We start from the raw sequence: 24664 nt of genomic DNA on the forward strand, positions 1-24664 counted from the left end.
TTTACCAAAATGTCTTTATAATTTTTGATCCCCTTTTCCTACAGCTACTCCTGATGCACCTGGCACACCTGATTCCACTGCAGTTTCTGGAGACAGTATCACACTGGCATGGGAAGCATCCACATCTGATGGAGGCAATCCTATTCAGTACTACATTGTTGAAAAACGTGAGAAGAAGACTGTCCGCTGGGACAAGGTGAGGTCAAAGAAGCCCATTGTGGAGCCTGCTCACCGGGTGGATCATCTCACTGAAGATATGGAGTATGAGTTCCGTGTGATGGCAGTAAACAACGCCGGTATTGGAGCACCCAGTAACATCTCAATGGCCATTAAAGCCAGTGAGCCAAAAGATATTGCATGCGCTTCATCTGTGGTTCATGTAACCGACTCTACAGATACAACTATCAGTTTGGAATGGACAAAGCCTAAAGACGATGGTGGCAGTTCCATCCATGGATACGTCATTGAGTTGCACAAGGTATCTAAGGAAGAACTAAAAGAAATACTTGCTAAACCTAAGAAGGTGGTAGACAGCTCAGAAGAGGAGGAGGAGGAGGAGGAGGAGGAAGAGAAAGAAGAGGATACCAGAGAATGGATCAGAATCAATGAGGATCTGGTCAATGATACAAAATACATTGCAACTGGTTTGGAAACTGGTTCATACTACCTGCTTCGTGTTTCTGCCCAGAATAGTATTGGAAAAGGAGAGGAGCAAGAGATTCCTGAGCCAGTACAGGCTGTGGACAGACACGTAAAACCTGACGTTGATATTGACGCTACCTTCAAACATACACACATTGTGAAGAAGGCAGGCACCGTCTGTCTCCATATCGCCTACAAAGGAAAACCAATTCCTTCAGTTAAATGGAGTAAAGAAGATGAAGAAGAACTTGGTGTCATGACAGATATTACTACTACAGAGACCTACACTGCTCTGACGATAGAAAAGTGTACCAGATACAATTCTGGAAGATACACTCTTACTCTGGAGAACAGCAGTGGCGTAAGGGAAGTTGATTTCATTGTAAAGGTGTTGGATACACCTGGACCTCCAGGACCTATTGCCTTTGCAGAAGTGTCCAGAGGAGCACTGACACTGGTTTGGGAACCTCCAGCTAATGAAGGTGGAGCTCACGTTCAACATTACATTGTAGAGAGGCGTGAGGCAAGTCGTCGTACCTGGAACCAATCCGGTGGCAAGGTCACTGCGCTATCCTTACATATCCAGGATCTTCTGGAAGGTGTTCCCTACTTTTTCAGAGTTTCAGGAGAGAACCAGTATGGTATTGGTGAACCTTTTGAGACGATAGATCCCATTATTGCTACTGCAGAGCCTTCTTCACCAATGAGATTGGATGTTGTGGACGTCACAGACACTACAGCAACACTCTCCTGGGTCAAACCCGAGCACGACGGTGGTAGTCGTATCACAGGCTACATCATTGAGCATAAGGCAAAGACCACAGATAAATGGGTCGTTGGTGGTGAGACCAAGAACGAGAGCATCACTCTAGAATTATGTAGGACTGCAGAGTATGAGTTCCGCGTTAAGGCAAAGAACGATGCAGGCAACAGCTTACCAAGAGAAGCACTATCCTCAGTGTTAATCAAAGAGCCACAGATAGAACCAACTGCAGATCTCAGTGAAATATCTAACCAGGAGGTCATCTGTAAAGTGGGTAATACCTTTGCCATCGATGTTCCCATCACTGGTAGACCAGCACCGAAGGTAATCTGGAAACTGGAGGAGATGAGGCTGAAGGACAGTGAAAGGGTTGCAATCAAGACGGTCAAAAACAGGACAACTCTGTCTATCAGAGACGCCATGAGGGGCGATGGTGGCAGATACTTCCTCAGTCTTGAAAATTCTGCTGGATCCAAGACGTTCTTTGTTACTGTCAATGTCATTGGAAGACCTGGTCCCCCCCTTGGACCCGTTGAAGTTTCATCCATAACATCGGAATCATGTGAGATTGCTTGGGAAGCACCAGAGGATGACGGTGGAACAGATATCACCAACTACATCGTTGAGAAGCGTGAATCTGGCTCCACTGCCTGGACACTCATCAACTCCAGTGTGAAACGCACCAACCTCAGTGTGGGACATCTGACAAAGTACATGCAATACACCTTTCGCGTCAGTGCTGAGAACAGATTTGGCACAAGCAAATCAACTGAATCTGAGACCATTGTCGCTGAGAATCCATTCGGTGAGTATAAGTTAAGAGAAATCTATGTTTTACATGTTTCGTTTTTTCACACGTTAACTGTTAAGAGTGAAAAGTATCAACTGAAATTGAGTGATATTGTTTGTGTTGATAATAGGTCCTTCTGGTGCACCAACCAGACCTTCTGTATACAACGTGGCTTCCACCACCTGCCACATTCGCTGGGAGGAGCCATACCACGATGGCGGCAGCAAGGTGACTGGATACTGGATTGAAAAGAAAGAACGAAACAACATCCTTTGGGTGAGGGAGAACAAGATCCCATGCTTTGAATGTGACTACAGAGTGGAGGGACTTATTGAAGGCCTTTCGTACCAGTTCCGTGTCTTTGCAATGAACAGCGGTGGCCTCGGCAAAGCTAGCGAGGCATCCAAGCCTATGGTGGCTCAAAATCCAGTTGGTGAGTACTGATTTCCCCAAAAAACTTTGCGATACTATGACAGGTCCATAATACATGTGTTTAAGGAAAGCATACTCCTGATTCCCATTAATCTTGTGTCTAGATCCTCCTGGTAGACCAGAAGTAACTGAGGTAGGCAGATCTACAGTGTCCATCAAATGGTCTACACCACTTGACGATGGTGGCTTCCCAATTGTGGGTTACATTGTTGAGCGCAAGCCATACACCATCACTGGCGAAGGTCGCTGGCTGAAGTGTAACTACACCAATGTCACAGAAAATAACTTCTCAATCACTGCACTTGGTGAAGGAGAGGTCTACGAGTTCCGAGTCATTGCCAAGAACTCCAACCAAGTTTTCAGTATGCCTTCAGAGTCAACCGGCGCAGTCACATGCAAAGCAGAATACAGTAAGATATATACTTTTAAATATATTGACTTTCAATTATATTATCATTTATTAAGTCGGATTTTCTCTCTTTTTTTCATTCGTAGCTCCTCCAAAGGCAGACCTTGACAGCAAACTTCTGGTTGACACGGTTACAATCAGAGCCGGCTCAGACCTTGTTCTGGATGCTGCTGTTGGTGGTAAACCTGACCCCAAAGTGTTCTGGGCCAAGGGAGATAAGGAACTGGAGCTGTGTGAAAAGTACTCCCTGCAGTACACCAGCACACGTGCCATGGCCATTATCAAATTCTGTGACAGAGATGATACTGGGAAGTACGTTCTCACTGTAAAGAACGCCAGTGGCATCAAGTCAGCCGAAGTTAACGTGCAAGTACTTGGTAAGTATAAAAAAAAGTAAATTAAGAAATTAAATGACAAAGTTTGAAACAAATGGGGCTTACCTTGATCTCATACCATAAATGAATGTGTTCCTTTCAGATACACCTGGTGCTCCTGACGGCAAAATCACCATCAGCCATATTTCTGAAGAGAAATGCACTGTGTCTTGGAAACCCTCTCTGGAGAGTGGTGGTGACCCGGTGACACATTACATTGTTGAGAGACGCGACACCAACCGACTCAACTGGGTGATCATGGAAGCTGAGTGCAAGGAACACACCTGTGAGATCACCAGACTGTTCAAAAACACTGAGTACCTCTTCCGCGTGAGAGGTGTCAACAAGTATGGATCCGGCGTTCCACTGCAATCTGGTCCTATCATCGCCAGAAACATGTTCAGTAAGTAGAACATCTTCCATATTATCTTGCAACATGATGTTTAATTGCTTTCTATGATATACTCAAGTGTCATTTGGAAAATAGAGTTGTAATCTCAATATGCTCTCCTGAATAAATAAAGGATAAATAAATACAAATAAATTATTGATATTGAGAGGATAATCTAACAATAAATGATTATGTCATATTACAGCTGTCCCATCTGCTCCTGGCACACCAGAGATTCTTGCTGTAGGAAAAGATTTTGCTAGCATTGAATGGTTAAAACCAGAGAGCGACGGTGGCAGTCCTATAACTGGCTATCTGATTGAGAAACATGAAAAGAAGAGTGCCAGATGGATCAAGGTGAACAGAGATGCCACACTTATGGACACAAGCTTCAAGATAACTGGCCTCGTGGAGGGCAACATCTACCAGTTCCGTGTATCAGCTGTCAACAAGGCTGGTGAGAGTGAACCCAGTGAGCTGTCTCTCTATGTTGTCTGCAGAACGCCAACAAGTAAGTGTCCTACAATTCATCTATTGCACAATATTCTATGTTACCAGTACACTGTTAAATAAGTTAAATTAACTAAGTTAATTTAATATTGTTACGTTACTGACTGTTGTTCTGTTTCTTGTTCTTGTCTTTTTCTTTCTTTCTCTTTTTCTTTTTGTTGGTCATTGGCACATCGGGTGGGTGGTTGTTTGGTTGGGCTGGACTGGCTCCGAAGGGGTGGAGATTGGGGGGTCTTGGATGGTTGAGGGGCGGTTTCCGAGAGGGGGTAGGGGGTGAGCTCTTGGATGGTTGGGGTCGGCAGGTGTCCTGGCAGTTGGGAGCATTGGGCCCGGTGGCCGAGAGGTCGCTGGTTTGGGTCCCAGAGTGGGCTGGGTGGGGGATCTGTCAATGTGCCTTTGAGCAGGGCACTTGACCCTGATTGCGCTTGTGGGTCTCTCTGGATGGGAGTGTTTGTTAAATGACTGGAATGTAATGTAAATGTTGAGTGGCTTTACAACAGGTGGATTGTATGTTAAAAAAAGTTAAGTTACTGACTGTTAATATTGTATTTCCCTCAGGTACTCCTCCACCTCCCACAATTCCACGTATTATTGATACTACCAAGGACAGTGTCAGCCTTGCTTGGACCAGACCCTTGGAGGACGGAGGTTCTGATATCATCGGATACGTTCTGGAGAAGCAAGAACAGGAGGAGGGAGCTGAGAAGCCGCCTGAGCCAAAACCTGAGAAGGTACCTGAGAAAGTCGTTTCGAAGGGAGCCAGTCTAGGAGCCAAGAAAACAGTTGTGTTTGTGGAGGAAGAGTCGGAGGAGGAAGGCGATGAGGAAGAAGAGGAGGAGGAGGAAGAGGAAGGTACAGGTGTGTGGGTTAAGGCCCATGAGAAGAACCTGAGACTCACAGAACACGTTGTGACTGGCCTTACAACTGGAAAGATGTACCGCTTCAGAGTGGCTGCAGTTAACTTCAATGGAGTCGGTGAATTTAGTAGAGCCTGCGCAGCAGTCGAGGTTATCGAGAAAATTGGTGAGTTATGATCACTAGCCTAGCCTAAGGAATAGGAATGATTCAGCATTACCACTGTAGAACTTGAATCCCATGAACCATGAGTTAAAAATTCCTCCCACAAACAAACAAATACAATTTTAGCCTACACATTGTGATTTTTCCTTCATTCGTTTTGATTCAGTTTGATAGTTTCCTGTGATATTAATAATTACCTCTCTTTTAACACAGAAACTCCTGATATTGAGCTTCATGATGATATGACCAAGACCATCTGCCTGAGAGCCGGAGGTTCTCTTCGTCTCTTTGCCACAGTCATTGGACGACCAATCCCTGCAGTTACCTGGAGCAAACCTGGTGTCGACCTCAACAACCGTGGCTTCATTGAAGTCACTAAAACTTCCACACAAATCATTATTGACAAAGTGCACCGCTATGATGCTGGCAAATATACCATTGAGGCAAAGAATGAATCTGGCGAAAAGACAGCTACCATTATTGTCAAGGTCTATGGTAAGATTTGATGTTGTTATGTACATTTTTTGAATATAAGTGATTACCCAGTTGTTATAGAATGCTGTCATAGGTATATATGTTTTTAACCTTAAATGTACTTCCTCTTTTCAGATACTCCTGGTCCAACTGGCCCAATTAAGGTCAAGGAACTTGAGAAGGACTCCATTACCATTGCATGGGATCCTCCTACTGTTGATGGTGGAGCACCAGTGAATAATTACATCATTGAGAGACGCGAAGCATCAATGAGAGCTTACAAAACTGTGACATCCAAATGCAGCAAGACATCATACAAAATCGACGGACTCTTCGAGGGAATGCTGTATTACTTCAGAGTCCTCCCAGAAAACCTGTACGGTGTGGGAGAGCCATGTGAAACCCCTGATGTCATTTTGGTGTGCGAGGTGCCTTTGCCCCCTGCGACACTGGAGGTTCTGGATATCACCAAGACCACAGTAACACTTGGATGGGAGAAACCAGAGCATGACGGTGGAAGCAGACTCACAGGCTACATCATTGAAGCTTGTAAATTTGGCACAGACAAATGGATGAAGGTGACAACAGTGAAGACGACTGACTTTGAGTTCACTATGACTTCTTTGACTGAGAAAGATCAGTTTATGTTCAGAGTCAGAGCTGTTAACAGCAGGGGAGCCAGTGTACCAAAGGAGCTTGTTGCAGCCGTAACAGTCCAAGAACAAAGAGGTTTGAAATGTGTAAACTTCATAAATGCTTCATATATATATATATATATATAATCTATATATCCAATTTAACTAACCTATCAACTATTCAAGCACATTTTTACATAACATTTCTTTCTGTTTTACAGTTCTGCCAAAGGTTGATCTGTCTAGCATCCCACAGAAGTTTGTCAATGTGTTGGCTGGTAAACCACTTGAGCTGCACTTGCCAATAGTCGGTAGACCCCCACCAGTTTGCTCATGGTACTTCAGTGGTCAGAAGCTGAAGATCACTGAGCGTACGAAGATTCAGACCACTGGAAAGTTCTCTAAGCTAACTGTGCTTGATACTTCCATCGATGACAGCGGTAACTACACTCTTGAAGTGAAGAACGTCACAGGAGAGACATCTGAGATCATTAAAGTGATCATTCTTGGTATGTAACTTCTATCATAACACAAACTGAGGTCTTCACGTACAGTAAGTTATGAATATAAGACAATGACAGTACCATTCCTTTGTTTTGTTTTCTTCAGACAAACCTGATGAGCCTAAAGGACCGGCCAGGTTTGATGGGGTTGATGCCACCTCAGTGACCATCAGCTGGGATCCTCCAGAGAGAAACGGAGGTGCCCCTGTCAGCGGCTATGTTGTTGAGCAGCGTGAAGCCCACCGTCCTGGATGGCTGCCAGTATCTGAGTCTGTCAGTAGACCAACATTCACCTTCGTCAAACTGACAGAAGGAGATGAATACATGTTCCGTGTCGCAGCAGTCAATCGCTACGGTGTTGGTAACTGGCTGCAGTCTGAAGTTGTGATGTGCAAGAGCGCAACGAGTAAGACATGTTTTTATACTATATCATGTAGCATACTTGAGTCGTTGCTCTTTATTTAAAAAACAGAAGCAAACAGGAATGAATATCCTGGGCTCTATTTTAACAAACCTAAACCAATGGTAAATTTAAGCGCAGGCGGTCGAGCTATAGGTTCAGGGGTGTGTCAGAAATATGTTTTCTATTTTCATTATCACAATTATCGACACACTTATTGGCGTTGGCGTGAGAGGGCTAGGTTTTGATGAATAAACAAGTTGTGGGTGTGTCGAGGCTAGGCCCCTCACTGGCCAATCAGAACTTGCTCCATGGTGCGTTTTGGCTGAGCATGGACATACCAAACAGGCTGTATCACAACCGGCTGTGATTGGGAATCCCATAGGGCTGCGCACAATTGGCCCAGCGTCGTCCGGGTTTGGCCATCATTGTAAATAAGAATTTGTTCTTAACTGACTTGCCTAGTTAAATAAAGGTTCAAATAAAATTAAAATACAACGGCAAGATATAAAAAAGACGCATTGCTGTTGAACCAGCCTTCGTTATAGTAGGCCATGGGTTTTGAGTACATTAAATGGAAAACAAGCCATTTTCACTGATAACTTCTAAATACATTGGTATTCACAGATCTCATCTCTCGTTTCATGGTGGGCATGGACACGTAGCCTACATCATGGAGGAGTTTTACGCACGTCCAAAACAGGACTTGCATGAATCAAATAATGTGCACCTGCCTACAATGCATAGAAGAAAAGGGAATGTCAGCTGTTTTACTCCTCTCAAACTTGACATTTTAATAAAGCTTTGGTGATTAAGATGTATTTCTAAGCAGGAGCTAAAAAAATCCTCTCAGGAGCGAAAACCTTTATCAATAGGCTTGACTACTTTTGCATTGGGCAGACAAAAAAAGGGGAGGCTATGCTTGATTTTTAATTAAATAAAACAAAATGGAAAAAAAACATTATTTTATTATACCTTTATTTCAACAAGGAACACAGACTGAGACCAAGGTCTCTTTTACAGCTGGGCCCTTCGTATACATGTTTACACATACAGTTTAGGTACAATGATTAAGGAACTACACAAGACAAACAAAACCATCACAGATAACACACAAAAATACAGCAGCAGATTGTTACATTTACACACAGGTTATTCCCCTAACAGGTTATTCCCCTAACAGGTTATTCCCCTAACAGGTTATTCCCCTAACAGGTTATTCCCCTAACAGGTTATTCCCCTAACAGGTTATTCCCCTAACAGGTTATTCCCCTAACAGGTTATTCCCCTAACAGGTTATTCCCCTAACAGGTTATTCCCCTAACAGGTTATTCCCCTAACAGGTTATTCCCCTAATAGCACACGAACTTGCATTACCCGAAACAGTTAGAAGCAATACAAAAATAAAAATCCTCCAATAAATATTTAAAATGGGCGACTGGGGGACAAGAGTCTGAAGTTTAAGTTTAGTCTGCAGGCTATTCCATAGGCAAGGAGCGTAACAGGAAAAGGCAGCCATAACCAACTCTGTGGAAATCGCATGGGCCTCAAGTGTAATCCAAGCTTGAGACCTGGTTTTAGGAATTCTAATTCTAATATTGATGAGTGATGATAAATAAGAAGGTCAATAAGAAGATAAATTCAGAAGTGCTTTATAGACAAACACGAGAGCATGTTGTTCTCGTCTCATGGACAGCGAAGTCCAACCCACATTTTGATATAAAACACAGTGGTGAGTTCTGTACCTAGCACCGTAATAAACCTAAGTGCGCAATGATAAGTAGCACCCAGCGATTTAAGTGTTGATGCCGTAGCATGCATGTAGATAATATCCCCATAAGCTATAACAGACGTAAAAGTAGCTTGCACAATTTGTCTTCTTTTTGTAGAGGACAGACATGTCCTGTTTCTATAGAAGAAGCCTAGCTCAATATGCATTTTAAAAGACAGTTCATCATCCAACCATATCAACCATACCAAGTATGTATATGCAGAGACCTGATTAATTCGAGAACCATCTAAGTTCGTAAGTGCAAGTGTATTTTCAACCAACTTTTTGAACCTATTAAAAATCATAAAATGTGTTTTCATTGCATTTAAAACAAGTTTCAGCTGTATAAAAGACCCTTGTAATATCTTAAAATCTGTCTCCAATAGTGATAATGCTTGGTCAGCCGTTGAAGCGATAGAGTACATGACAGTGTCATCGACATTTTAATGAATTTGACACTTTCTTATCTCATCACTAATATTGTTTATGTAGAGAGTGAACAGTAATGGACCGAGTATAGAGCCTTGTGGGACCCCTATAACCAACTCCAATAGCTCCGACTGGATGCCGTCGACTCTAACAGTCTGACTTCTATCCTTTAGATAGTCATGAAACCAACGACAGGCATCCAATCCCAGCCCTTTTGACGACAGCTTACCCAAAAGTATTGCATGGTCTACATGTTTTTTATGTTTCTAAATACAAAGTATACAGGCACCAAAAGCACATGAGGCTACTCTTGTTCCATTTCCGCTGCCAAAATTCATATCATAGCGAACTATGTTACCACTAAAACCAGCTTTTGGTTGATCTTAAATATACTTATCAGCACTGCCTGAAATGAGCACATTGGATCATGTTTTTAAGGACACACCTCTAATATTGCCACCCTGTCCATCTGAGCGCAAGCGAGCTGATATAAGACAGATAAATTGCCGAAATTGGGGTTATGGCTGGAAAATGCCAGTGTGCCATTTTTTACATGGCGAAATTGCAAACTAACGTGCATTTGACACTATCGCCGCCTTAACGCCAGCCGAAAATAGAGCCCCCTATGTATCTTGTTTTTTTTGTTTACAGACATCCCTGGACCTCCAGGCAGACCATCAGTATTTGACATGTCTCGTGATGGCATGACCATTGCATGGCTGGAACCAGAGGATGATGGTGGATCTGAGGTGTCTGGATACATCATTGAGCGCAAGGAGGTCAGATCTGACAGATGGGTGCGTTCTAACAAGAACCCAGTCACCATGACCAGATACAGATCAACAGGTCTGATAGAAGGCCTTGAGTATGAACATAGAGTAACGGCAATCAACGCTAGAGGTGTTGGCAAACCAAGTGTTGTCTCCTTAACAGCAGTGGCAACTGATCCCGTTGGTAAGTACTCTTTATTGGATTTAATTCCATTAAATCACTGTTTGTATCATTTATTGAATTTAATTGCATATACTTAGAATAAATATTAGATAAAGACATTAAATACACTCAGTATACAAAACATTAAGAACACCTGCTCTTTCCATGACATAGACTGATCAGGTGAATACAGGTGAAAGCTATGACCCCTTATTGATGTCACTTGTTAAATCCACTTCAATTCAATGTAGATGAAGGGGAGGAGACAGGTTAAAGAATGATTTTTAAACCTTGAGACAATTGAGACATGGATTGTGTATGTGTGCCATTTAGAGGGTGAAAGGGCAAGACAAAATATTTAAGTGCCTTTGAACGAGGTATGGTAGTAGGTGCCAGGGATACTGGTTTGTGTCAAGAACTGCAACGCTACTGGGTTTTTCACACTCAACAGTTTTCCGTGTGTATCAAGAATGGTCCACCACCAAAAGGACATCCAGCCAACTTGACACAATTGTGGACAGCATTGGAGTCAACATTGGTCAGCATCCCTCTGAAGCATTTTAGAGTACATGCCCTGACGAATTGTCATAGTTATATGGGTTCTGAGGGCAAAAGGGGGGTTGCAACTCAATATTAGGAAGGTGTTCCTAATGTTCGATATACTCAGTATATTTGACATAATTGGAGATTGAGATAGATAGAGACAATGATATTAATTTATTGGTTCACCCTCACAGATCCACCTGGCTCACCCCAGAACCCAAGAGTCACAGACACCACAAAATCATCCGTGTCCCTGGCCTGGAGTCCTCCTGATGAGGAAGGTGGATGTAAGGTCTCAGGTTATCTGATTGAGATGCAGAAAGCAGGCTCAGTCACCTGGATCAAATGTAACACAACACCTTCTCTGATCTGTGAATACACACTCACCAAAATGCCCCAAGGAGAGGAGTTCAAGTTCCGTGTGATGGCTTGCAACGCCGGTGGACCCGGAGAACCCGCTGAGGTCCCTGGAACAGTCACTGTGAAGGAAATGCTTGGTAAAGTCGTCTGCAAAAACACTGCCATTTCCAAAGCTTACTTTCTGGTTCCGTGCCAAAGAATTTATTGCATTTCTAACCATTTCACCATTCTTAATTTCAGAAAAACCTGATCATGAGCTGGAAGCCAAGTACAAGGATATCTTTGTCGTCAGATATGGCAGTGTTGTCAAACTCTCAGTGCCCATCAAGGGTAAACCAGTTCCTACATGCAAGTGGACAAAGGAAGGCGCTGATGTGCCTGAGAGAGCAATGATCGCTTCCAATGACGACTGCACTGAGCTGGTAATCAAGGGTGCAGAAAGAGACGACTCTGGCACTTATGACCTACTGCTTGAGAACAAGTGTGGCAAGAAGAACGTTCACATCAAGGTGAAGGTTATTGGCCGTCCAACTGCTCCAGAGGGACCACTGGGATTCGAAGACGTCCAGGCACAATCTGTTAAGTTGACATGGAAGGCTCCTTCAGATGATGGTGGCTCTGAAATCCTTGGATACATTGTTGAGAGACAGCAGGTTCCAAAGACAGCCTGGTACACTGTAGAAACCAGGGTTGTGGATACATCTTTCATTGTGAAGGGACTCGAGGAGGGACAAGAGTATCACTTCAAGGTGACAGCTGAAAATACATTCGGTATCAGTGGATCGCTGAAGTCAACAGAACCCCTCATACCGAAGACTCCTCTCTGTAAGTATTACTTTATTGATTCCTCTTTGAACTTAGTCATTACATGAGTCTGCAAAGTATAAATATATGCTAGTCTAAAACATGCTTTTTCTCTCATTAAAACAGGTCCCCCAGAGACATCAAGCATCCCACCAGAGGTTATGGATGTGACTAAGAGCTCTGCCTCTCTGTCTTGGTCAAGACCTAAGGATGACGGTGGCTCTGCCATTACCGGATACTATGTTGAGTACAAAGCAGTATCCTCTGAGACATGGGTTCGTCATGAGAAGAAGGTCGTTTCAACCCAGTTTACCATCCCTGGACTCACTGCTGATGCTGAATACCAGTTCCGTGTTATTGCTCAAAATTATATTGGAGACAGCGAACCAGGACCTGCATCCGAACCAGTCACATGCAAAGATCCATTCGGTGAGTTAGGAATTTAGATAACCATGTCTAAACCATGTCTAATGTTACGTCATGATTGATGATATGGATATACATTGAACTACTACATTTTTACATTTGTCTCCCAGACAAACCAAGCCAACCAGGCGAGATTGACACAGTAACTGTCACAAAAGACGCAGTCGCCATCAAGTGGGCGGCGCCAGAATGCGATGGTGGAAAGGAGATCCTTGGTTACTGGGTTGAATACAGGAAGTCTGCAGAGGCTACCTGGAAGAAATGCAACAAGACACGCACCAAGGAGAAAAAGTTCACCATAACTGGTCTGGCCGAAGCCACTGAGTATGAGTTCAGAGTGATGGCTGAGAATGAGACCGGAATCAGCAGACCACGCAGAACAGCCACATGCATCAAGACCAAACTGAGCAGTAAGTGAATGAAGCAATTCATTATTTCATAATTGTATGGATGAACACTACATTGCCTTTAATTATTACTTGTTTATAATACCTTGCGAAAGTAAGGTGATACAATTCAAATAATGATTTAACTGTTGTTTTTCCAACAGCTGGAACTCAACCAAGCCTGAGGAAAGAAATGGATGAAGTTACGACTAAATTATACCAACCAGGAATTATGAAATGCCAGATTATTGGTAGACCTCTTCCCGATATCAAATGGTATAAATCTGGCAAGGAGATAATCGAGTCTCGTAAATATGAGATGAGCTCTGATGGCCGTAACCATTCACTGACCATTATGACAGACCAACAAGAGGATGAAGGAGAATACACATGCAAGGCTATCAATGATGCAGGTGAAGCAGAGACCAGTGGCATTCTCGTTTTGGAAACTGCTCCACAGTTCAATCCTGACTTCCCATTGAAGAATACCTACTATGCCGAAAGCGGCACTACTCTGCGTCTACATGTTGCCTACATTGGACGCCCTGAGCCTAAGATCATGTGGCTTTATGGAGCTACAACTGTGGTGGCTTCTGAGAATATCAGCATTGAAAACACAGAGCATTACACTCACCTGGTGATCAAGAATGTGCAACGCAGGGTACATGGAGGAAAATACAGAGTCAGACTGCACAATCACTTTGGCAGAGCTGATACTCTCATCAACGTTGAAATCCAAGGTGCTTTAACATTGAATTAGCACAAATCTACCAATTGTTTATGATCTACAATGTTTTTTACAATGTGACTACAAACTAATTGTGACTAATTTACCTCTTGTTTTCAGATAAACCTGCAATGCCTGAAGGTCCCATTGTACTTGATGCCCTGTTGAAGAACTCTGTGATTATTAGCTGGAAACCACCAAAGGATGATGGTGGATCAATGATCACAAACTACATCGTGGAGAAGCGTGAAGACAAGGAGGTTGATGACTGGACACTCGTGTCCTCGTCCATCACAGGCACAAACTGCCGCATTGCCAACCTCGTAGTAAACGCTGGGTACTTCTTCCGTGTGTATGCTCAAAATCGTTATGGCAACAGTGAGCCACTGGAGATCCCTACTCCCATCCTTATCAAGAGTTCAATGGGTAAGTTGTATCTCACAATATAGTTACATGATCATATATTTGTACAAATATGAGATGTTCAAGGCTTTGAATCCTTACTAATGTTATTCTGTTATATTTACAGATAAACCTTCACCACCACTGATGCCAGTGGTTTCTGGTGTGACCAACGTTTCCTGTGTGTTGTCCTGGAAGCCTCCACTCATTGATGGTGGCTCCAAGATCAAGAGCTACTGCCTTGAGAAGAAGGAGAAGAAGGGCGAATGGACACCTGTCACTACTGATGAAATCAAATCCACAGTCTTTTCTGTCAAACGCCTCACTGAAGGATGTGAATATATCTTCAGAGTGAACTGTGAAAACCTTGGAGGAGTGAGTGATTGGAGTGTGGAATCTGAACCCGTCGTTCCAAAGACGCCTGTTGATGTCCGTGCTCCCGCCTTCAAAGAAGAACTGAGGAATATGAGTGTCAAATATAAGAGCAACGCCACCTTTGTTTGCAAGATCACAGGACAACCCAAGCCTGTAATTAAATGGTTCAGACGTGGCAAGGAGATCCAATCTGACGGAAAGAAACTGAAGATTCAAGAGTTCAAGGGAGGCTATCACCAACTGGTTATCTCCGCTGCTGATGAGGAAGACTCTACTGTCTACCAGATCAGAGCAACCAACCAGGGCGGATCCATCTGCACCACTGTCTCTCTGGATGTTGAAGGTAAGATCACAAATGTGTATGCAATAATACTTACATAGTATGAATACAATTCCATGTTCCACATATCAAGAACATTATTAGTACATTCCTAATAGTTGTTTTTTTATACTAATGATGTAAAAAAAAACATTTTCTATCTAGTCCCTGCCAAGATTAACCTGCCCAAGAATCTGAAGGACAAAGAGGCTATCCCTGCCCTCCGTGGAGAGATTGTGAATATCAAGATTCCATTCAGTGGCAAACCTGATCCTGTCATCACCTGGCAGAAGGGACAAGACCTCATTGATAACAACGGATACTACCAAGTCATCGTCACAAGGTCATTCACATCGCTCGTGTTCCCCAACGGAGTTGATAGGAAGGATGCCGGTTTCTACATCGTTTGTGCCAAGAACAGATTTGGTATTGACCAACAGACAGTTGAACTGGATGTTGCCGATGTGCCCGACCCACCACGTGGTATCAAAGCAAGTGATGTTTCTAGAGACTCAGTCACTCTGAGTTGGCAAGTACCTGCTAATGATGGTGGAAGCAGAGTAGCCAGCTATGTTGTGGAGAAGTGTCCCACAACATCTGACAGATGGGAACGTGTTGCCCAGTCTCGTGATACTCGCTACACCATCATCAACCTGTTCGGAGGAACCAGCTACCAGTTCAGAGTCATAGCCGAGAACAAATTCGGTCAAAGTCAACCATGTGAACCAAGTAGTCCCGTTACAACAAAGGAGGACAAATCAAGAGTCCTTGGCTATGACAGCGAGGTTAGTGACAGAGATGTTCCCAAGCAAAAGGCTCCACATTCATGTGCCAAGAATGTGCATACCAAGTACATGATTGCTGAGGAGCTGGGCCGTGGCCAGTTTGGTATCGTTCACCGTTGTGTTGAGACCAGCTCTAAGAGGACATACATGGCCAAATTCGTCAAGGTGAGGGGTGCAGATCAAGCATTCATCAAGAAAGAAATTGCTACACTTAACCTGGCCAGACACAACAACTTCTTGTGTCTTCATGAGTCCTTCGACAGCACTGAGGAATTAGTCATTATCTATGACTTCGTCTCAGGTCAAGACATCTTTGAACGCCTCGGCACAGCCGACTTTGAGCTGAATGAGCGTGAAATCGTCAACTACATCAGACAAGTATGTGAAGCTCTTGAGTTCTTACACGACAAGATGTATGGCCACTTTGACATCAGGCCTGAAAACATTGTGTACACCACAAGAAAGGGCAGTAAAGTCAAGATCATTGAGCTAGGACAGGCAAGACACCTGACTCCTGGCGACCAGATCAAGGTTCAGTATACTACAGCTGAGTACGCTGCTCCTGAGATCCACCAGAATGACATGGTCAGCAGTGTTACTGACATGTGGCCAGTAGGTGTTCTAGTCTATGTCCTTCTCAGTGGACTCAATCCATTTACTGCCGAGACTCATCAGCAGATGATTGACAACATCTCAAATGCTGAATACAGTTACGATGACGAAACCTTCAAAGTACCTACTGTTGAAGCATTAGACTTTATCAACCGCCTTCTCACCAAGGAGCGCAAGCACCGTATGACTGCTGCCCAAGCTTTAGAACATCCTTGGCTAAAGATGCAAGCAGAAGTACTCAGTGCCACAGCAATAATGACCACAAGGCATAAGAGATACTACCAGGCCATGGCAAAGAAAGAATGGGCCACTGTCGTTGCAGGAGCAAGAGTTGCTAGCGGCGGTGCAATCAGAGCCCAGAGAGGTGTCACAGTTGCCAAAGTAAAGATCGCACCATTTGAACATGGCCCAGTCGGTGGTCAAATCATTCATACAGTGGTGGATGTGGGAGCAGATGTCAAATTTGCTTGCAACATTGAAAACTATGACAGCGCCACAGAGGTAACATGGTACTGTGGTGTGCGTCAACTAGAGGCAAGTGACAAGTATGAAATCGACTATGAGGATGGTCTAGCTGTTATATGTATCAAGGGAGTCACGAAAGCAGATGACGGCACCTATAGATGCAAGATCATCAACGATTATGGTGAGGACAGTGCCTACGGAGAGCTCTTTGTAAACGGAGTCAGATCATACCGCGAGTACTTCACAGCCCGTGTGGTGAGGAAAGTGAAACGTAGAGTGGACACAGCAAGACTGCTCCAGAAACCACCAGAGTTCACCCTGCCCTTGTTCAACCATGCAGCTTACATCGGAGAAGATGTTCGATTCGGTGTGACTATCACTGTGCACCCTGAGCCTCGTGTTACATGGTACAAATCTGGCCAGAAGATTGTTCCTGGTGATGATGAGAAAAAGTACACTTTCATAACCGACAAGGGTCTTTATCAATTGGTGATTCACTGTGTTGATGCTGATGACGATGCGGAGTACTCAGTTGTGGCCCGTAATAGATTTGGTGATGACAGCTGTAAGGCAAAACTGGCTGTGACACCTCGCCCAGCACCAGCAGACAATACCTTGAGGCCCATGTTCAAACGTCTCCTGGCAAACGTGGAGTGTAGGGAAGGCCAGAATGCACGCTTTGAAATCAGAGTGTCAGGACTCCCAACTCTGAAGTGGGAGAAAGATGGCATGCCATTGGCATTTGGTCCACAAATTGAAGTGGTCCATGAGGGCCTGGATTACTTTGTCCTGCATGTGAAAGATACTCTACTTGACGATTCTGGCTGTTACAGAGTTACTGCAACCAACTCAGCTGGATCTGCCAGTTGTCAAGCCATTCTCAAGGTGGACCGCATCACCCATGTGAAAAAGGTTTACGAGAGTGAAAGAGACAAAAAGAAACAAGCAGAGAAAGAACAAATTGAGAAGAAGGTCAGATTATCTCAAATCATGTCTGGAACTGATGTCATGCCACTTCCTACTTTGGCACAACAAGCTTTGAGAGAAGCGACATTGTTGTGCCAACCAGTAGAGGCAACCAAAAAGGACAAGACTGAAGCCGAAGATAAGAAACGGGCAGAAGAAAGGAAAAAGAGAGCAGAGGAGAAGAGACTGCGTATGCCTTATGATGTTCCCCAACCTCGTGAACGTGGCCCAACTGCTCTTTTGGAAGATATGGAAATCAAACACTACAAACCTTGCTCTGACATGAAATGGTACAAGAAACTCCGCGATCAATATGAGTTCCCTGAACCAATGGACAAGATTTCACAGAAGAGACTGAAACGCATCCGTCTCTCCAGGTGGGATCAGTTCTACGAAGTCCCTCTGCCAAGAATCAAGGAATCTTACAAGCCAAAGTGGCGTATTCCACAAGTTTCACAGGATGATTTGGAGACTGTCAGACCTTCAAGGCAGCGCACTCCATCTCCTGAAATAGAAGCATATCACAGAATCAGAAGAAGGTCTCTTGGTGATCTCTCAGATGAGGAGCTTCTCCTGCCAATTAATGAATATCTGGCAATGAAGAGAACTGAGGAGGAGAGACTTCAACTTGAGGAAGAACTAGAACTTGGCTACTCTGCATCCCCACTAAGCCTTAGCCCTGTACGCTTTGAATTAGGTGCACTGCGCCACACATCACCAAGACGCACAGTCTATGAAGGTGTGGGTGAGGGTGAAGAGGTTCCATTATATGAAAACTATCGTATTCCTTCTAAGTATGAGGCTGGTCCAAGCTATGTTGACCTTCGCCTGCGCCATGACAAGGCTACATTCCGACCACCAAGACAAAACCAGAGAGTGTTGGAGGAGAGGGAGGATCGAGAGATGCTGAGAAATGTGAAAACGACTCAAAGAATAACCGGTTACAAGAGTGAACTGAAACACATGGAGTTTGAAGAAAAAACTAGAACCGTGAAGAAAGACAGAACTACAACTTCCCATGTGTCAACATATATAGCAACTAAAACTGAGGGGAGAAGGTCACCCACCCCCGAAAGAACCCGTCCGCGTTCCCCTAGTCCTCTTGCTACTGTCAGATCAGCCTCCAGATCCAAGGTGGAGACTGTACAGTTGGCAAAAGTTGACCACCTGGCAAGATATGAGTCAAGAAAAGCCGTTCTGAGATCCGAGCGGACATCAGTAGAAAGGAAGGAGGTTGTAAGTATGCAGCCCTTCAGCCTCGACCATACCCCACGAGTCACTGTGAGGATGCGTTCCCATCGTGTGCCATACGGTCAGCACACCAAATTTACACTGAACGTCCAATCAAAGCCAACCGCTGAGGTGAAGTGGTACCATAACGGACAACTGATAACCGAGAGCAGGAGGTACCGTATATCCAACCTGAGCGGAGTTCTGTATCTTCAAATTCTTGACTGCACCACAGAAGACAGTGGCACTTACCGTGTTGTCTGTACTAATGCAGTGGGAGAATGCTCAGACTATGCCACTCTGGATGTCGCAGGCATGGGAGAGTATTCTAGCTATATGGCACCTCGCGAAGACGAGGAACCCCCAGCTCTTCCTGTGGCAACCAAGATAGGTGCTTACCAAATAGCCTCCAAGACGGTGAAGACTGTTGAAACACACGAAACACACATGGAGCAGTCCAGCACATTTAAAGGAAAGAAGACTACTCTACCCGCATCTATCCTAACAAAACCACAGTCCCTCACCTTAAATGAGGGAGAGACTGCAAGATTTGCATGTGATGTTGACGGTGAACCAGTGGCAACTGTAACCTGGATGCGTGAGGGACAAATGATCGGATCTTCTGTTCGCCACCATGTCACTACAGAACAGTACAAGTCTACTTTTGAAATCACCTCTGTTGAGATGTCAGACGAAGGCAGCTACTCAATCATGGTGGAAAACTCTGAGGGCAGCCAAGAGGCGCACTTCAGTCTAACCATCCGCCGATCGGAAGCCAAAGAGGAGGTCTCTTCTACAGTGACATACTCATACGAAGAGCCTCCAATGCATTCCCCTAGTCCAGTCATGTCTCCACCAAGGATGAAGTCTCCTGAATCAATCAGCTCTCCAAAGAGAGTTAAGTCCCCTACCAGCCCTACACCTAAGTCACCCACTGAGAAAGTCACCCTCAAAACCAAGCCCTCCATCTCATCTGGTCTTCAGGACATGACCGCATCTGCAGATTCCATCGTCAAGCTGACAGTGAAAATGACTAGAGATCCTAAAACTGAGATCTCATGGATGAAGGATGGAAAGGTATTTAGTCACATTTGATTTAATATTCACACTTGAATAGACATTTCAAAGGTATTAAATATAAGTTGAAATATATGCTTTTTTACTTTCTTTCTTTCTTTTTCATTTGCAGACTCTCATTCACGGTGGAAAATATGAAATTCATGAAGAGCATGATTCGGCACACCTTGAAATCTATGAATCTGAGGCCTCTGACAGTGGAGTTTACAAATGCACAGTCACCAATAGTGCTGGGTCATCATCCACAAGCTGCATTGTCTCTATTCAAGGTATGCATACTCTATACTAATATATATATATATATATATATATATATATATATATATATATATATATATATATACACATATGTAAATAAATGTTTTATTGTCACATACACCGGATAGGTGCAGTGCAATGTGTTGTTTTACAGGGTCGGTCATAGTAGTACAGCGCTCCTGGAGTAAATTAGGTTTAAGTGCCTGGCTTAAGGGCACATTGACAGATTTATTACCTTGTCGGCTTCGGTAATTGAAACATTTCGGTAACTGGCCCAATGCTCTAACCGCTAATTTATCTGCCAATGTAGGAATTATTTATCATAATTAAGGCCCGGTTCTGGTGATATTGTTATGTTTATATTATTTATTCAATCAACTTATCTTTTGATAAGTCCAGTATCTATAAACCTTATAATTCTGCATATGGCCTAATATCTAATCAATGTATCTCTTTTTCTCTGTCTTAGCCTCAAACAAATCCAAAGCACTTGCAACAAAAACAGAAATTTCAGAGCAAGTTATTAAAAAGGAAATTGTCTACGGAGAGGTTGAGTCTTACACAGAAATCAAGGCATCCCATACTCAGATGGCCATGACTGAAGGCCAGTCTCTCACCCTGAGAGCCAACATCCCCAGAGCTTCAGATATCAGATGGATCCTGAACGGAATGGAACTGGCCAACTCAGAGGACTACAGATATGGTGTGTCTGGAAACAACCATACTATGACCATCAAAAAGGTCAGCCAATACGAGCAGGGGGTCATCACATGTGAAGCCAAAACCGAACATGGCCTTGTCAAGTGCCAGTTCAACACTACTGTTACTGAAGCACGATCAGATGCACCATCATTCCTTGTGCAGCCACGCTCTCAGAATGTCAATGAAGGACAGAACGTCAAGTTCACATGTGAGATTGCAGGAGAGCCTGCCCCTGAAATCGAGTGGTTTAAGGACAACATAATGGTGAGTAGGCTACCAATGATTTTGTAAATAATGTTTGATTTGATTTCTTCAATTAAATTACATTTAATACGACAGAACTGTATTCATCCAATCCGGGGCAATCAGACAAAGCAAGTCAGGTTACAAACATCACTTGAATAGGTACTTGATTAATACAAAACAGAAACGAATATGTTATTCTTTTGGCTCTCTCGGTACAGGTATCTATGACCTCAAACACGAAACTGAGCCGTTCCAAAAATGTATACACTCTGGAGATTATTGAGGCCACAGTTGCAGACAACGGCAAATACACCATCAAAGCCGTAAACAAATATGGACAGTGCTCTGCAACATCATCTCTCAACGTCATCAGTAAGTTGTCATTGCTTCATCAATCCATTGTTTAATTAACAGCTTACAGTACAGTGTGAAAATGCAAAGCTTCCCAAGTTTTTTGAAAAATGAAACTTGAGTCTCAAAATTTTACTAATAGCTTAAATTAAAGACTAATCTTTAATTTTCCTTACCAGTATTTTCCATAGAATGTTAACAAAATGGACACGCCATTTTGTTTATATTCATATAGAAATATACACAGATGGATTTGAGTATCTCCATCGAGAAATGACCATTTAGCCATGTACCTCATCATTTGCGTTATTCTCACAGCTCTTGTTGAAGAACCTGCCAAAATGGTTATAATGGAGCAAAGAGCTGCTGCTGCCAGCTTGCACAGTGACAGTTTCTCAGCCACATCAGTCCATATGGCTGGAGCATCAATGACACATGAAGGTTCTTTCCAAAGACAATTTGAAAGCATGTCTGCTGCTAGCATGTCCGCCATGACATCTGAATCAATGGTATCCATGAGCTCCAGCAGTATGATGAAAATGTCAAGTGAAATAACGTCAAGTCATGCTAGTTCAATGTCAACTCATGGATCCTCAATGACTGCTCTTACTCATGGTGTTGGTAAAGGTGAGATGAATTACCCTTACCTATACATCTAGTAGTGGTATTAGTAGTATAGTCTGAGTGACTATCGTATGTTGTTCCTCTGCTTTCAATAAGAAGTTGACACCTTAATTCATTCCTATTTATTTTTTTCTCATTGCCCTGTAGCTCCCAAAATCGAATTTCTCCCAGAGGATGTCAGCATTGAGCCAGGAAGGCCTTTGAGCGTGTCCTGTGCTTTCTCTGGAGACCCAACACCTGAGATTGAGTGGACCCGCACAGGGAAACAGTGTGATGAAGACAGTGACCGGTTCCACATCGAGACCACGGAGGACCTCACCACCCTTGTAATCCCCTGTGTGAAGGAAGACGATGCCGGAGCGTACACCCTCAAACTGTCCAACAAGCTTGGATCTACCATGGCAACTGTCAACATTCATATTCGATCCATGTAAAAAACAACAACACGTAAACATATCATTTCTATCCCCCATTTTCCCTCCTCCAGTACCTTTTTATTTATTGAATTAGCAAAAAATAATCTTTACTTGATAAAGACCTGGATTTCTGTTCTTGTAAATATGAACTATTTTTATACCAAACTTGACATAAATTTATGCCAAACTAGACTAAAGTCTAAAGTTGTTATAAAATGTGCCATATTGGATAATTATGACTAGGATTTTTGAACCACTTTTCTGTGACATGTACATAATGTATATAGCCGAATTTAACGGTTATGGAAAATGTATGAATTGTTATTTATGACAATATTAACTGAAACAAAAGGAACTAAATGTTTAACAGGAGAAAGTTTCACATGAAACGAATACCCTGAAAAACCTGAAACTAAACTCCGTGCCTCAACAAAAAGTTGAAGTCTTAAGATTTCCTCAACAGGTAGAGAGGTTCCCTGTTGAAGTTTATACTAAATCAGAGAAAGACAATGTTATGCACCGTGCATCTGTGCGTGCAATATTACAAATACTCATATGAATTGTAACATGATCATAAGACCCTGAGTGCTGTTTGCATAAACCCTCATGTAAGTAGCACAACTAGGTCTTGTGTTCAGACTGACTATGTCATACCACCATTTTAATGACATGCTAAAAGTGCGAGCGGCCTGCACTTTGAGCTCTATTTTTATGTGCTCTGTTTCCGGCAATGGACAGTTGAATTGGCTTTTTAAAACGTAACATCACCTGGCCATTAAAAAACAAAAGTCAATTCAAGTACTTCGTTGCAGAAACAGTGCCACCTCTTGGAGGATTGTTAGGTAATATTTTGTGTGTGTGAGTGTGTTTAAGTTTTAGAATTTCACCTTGCCAGTAGTCAGGGTAACCATCAAGTGAATGTACCATGGTGATACCATCTACCGTGAAACAAAGAAAGCAAAAAGCATGAATAATAATGCCCTGCACTTTGATTTAACTGAGTCTATTGATGTAGAATTACTACTATATTCATCCTCCTTGAGTTTTATTTGACTGATTTAATAAAGCATGATTTCAGCACTAGTGAACAACTCTGTTTCTTTATTCATCTCAAGAACCTGGTATTGATGTTCAGTTTCCTTTCCCTATCAATGATTCCTTCACTTTCACATGCAACACATAGCCACTAATGTAGAAGGGAAAATAAGAACTAAATGGATACCACAGTCAAAAGTCACAATTTGATTATACAGAATATTAACCTGTTTAGGTAGCTCATTTCAGGAGAGCTTAGGCTGGAGTACATATTGTCCCACGCTTTGTCAAAGTTATATAGTTTAGGCTGTTTGTTATTTTGAAAGTCTATAACAGGGTTCATCAACGTTTTGTAGGCCTACATACACTATATGACCAAAAGTATGTTGACCATCTCATTCCAAAATCATGGGCATTAATATGGAGTTGGTCCCCCCTTTGCTACTTTAACAGCCTCTACTCTTCTGGGAAGGCTTTCTATTAGATGTTGGAACATTGCTGCAGGGACTTGCTTTCATTCAACCACAAGAGCATTAGTGAGGTCAGGCACTGATGTTGGATGATTAGGCCTCGCACACAGTCGGCGTTCCAAATCATCCCTAAGGTGCTCGATGGGGTTGAGGTCAGAGCTCTGTGCAGGTCTGTCCTGTTCTTCCACAATAATCTCAACAAACCATTTATTTATTTAGCTTTTCATGTTTGATCCCTTTTTCTCCTCAATTTCGTGGTATCCAATTGGTCGTTACAGTCTTGTCCCATCGCTGCAAGAGGCGAAGGTCGAGAGCTGTGCGTCTTCCGAAACACGACCCAGCCAAGCCGCACTGCTTCTTGACACAATTCCTGCTCAACACGGAAGTCAGCCGCACCAATGAGTCGGAGGAAACACCGTACACCTGGCGACCGTGTCAGTGTGCATGCGCCAGGCCCAGAATCACTAGAGCGCGATTGGACAAGGAAATCCCGGCCTGCCAAGCCCTCCCCTAACCCGGATGACGCTGGGCCAATTGTGCGCCGCCTCCATGGGTCTCCTGGTCACAGCCGGCTGCATGGGGGCATTGTCATGCTGAAACAGGAAAGGG

General features: G+C 43.4%; 1 protein-coding gene across 1 annotated transcript in view; it reads left to right on the forward strand.

Annotated features, from left to right (window-relative positions):
• Positions 1 to 23628, forward strand: part of ttn.1 (titin, tandem duplicate 1) — a 167902-nt gene extending 144274 nt beyond the window's left edge. Inside the window, exons 197-221 of the mRNA XM_031805693.1 lie at positions 45 to 2210; positions 2326 to 2628; positions 2732 to 3037; positions 3123 to 3413; positions 3514 to 3813; positions 4007 to 4312; positions 4870 to 5334; positions 5545 to 5826; positions 5941 to 6534; positions 6662 to 6949; positions 7050 to 7349; positions 10195 to 10497; positions 11214 to 11516; positions 11620 to 12204; positions 12310 to 12612; positions 12720 to 13019; positions 13160 to 13735; positions 13843 to 14148; positions 14252 to 14842; positions 14984 to 19953; positions 20066 to 20222; positions 20681 to 21177; positions 21378 to 21531; positions 21829 to 22137; positions 22282 to 23628. Coding sequence (XP_031661553.1) covers positions 45 to 2210; positions 2326 to 2628; positions 2732 to 3037; positions 3123 to 3413; positions 3514 to 3813; positions 4007 to 4312; positions 4870 to 5334; positions 5545 to 5826; positions 5941 to 6534; positions 6662 to 6949; positions 7050 to 7349; positions 10195 to 10497; positions 11214 to 11516; positions 11620 to 12204; positions 12310 to 12612; positions 12720 to 13019; positions 13160 to 13735; positions 13843 to 14148; positions 14252 to 14842; positions 14984 to 19953; positions 20066 to 20222; positions 20681 to 21177; positions 21378 to 21531; positions 21829 to 22137; positions 22282 to 22568 — 15242 coding nt within the window. The 3' untranslated portion in view covers positions 22569 to 23628. The remainder of the gene's footprint in view (positions 1 to 44; positions 2211 to 2325; positions 2629 to 2731; positions 3038 to 3122; positions 3414 to 3513; positions 3814 to 4006; positions 4313 to 4869; positions 5335 to 5544; positions 5827 to 5940; positions 6535 to 6661; positions 6950 to 7049; positions 7350 to 10194; positions 10498 to 11213; positions 11517 to 11619; positions 12205 to 12309; positions 12613 to 12719; positions 13020 to 13159; positions 13736 to 13842; positions 14149 to 14251; positions 14843 to 14983; positions 19954 to 20065; positions 20223 to 20680; positions 21178 to 21377; positions 21532 to 21828; positions 22138 to 22281) is intronic.
• Positions 23629 to 24664: the final 1036 nt, after the last annotated feature.

Source organism: Oncorhynchus kisutch, linkage group LG26, assembly GCF_002021735.2.
Source record: "Oncorhynchus kisutch isolate 150728-3 linkage group LG26, Okis_V2, whole genome shotgun sequence".
NCBI classification, from domain to species: Eukaryota; Metazoa; Chordata; class Actinopteri; order Salmoniformes; family Salmonidae; genus Oncorhynchus; species Oncorhynchus kisutch.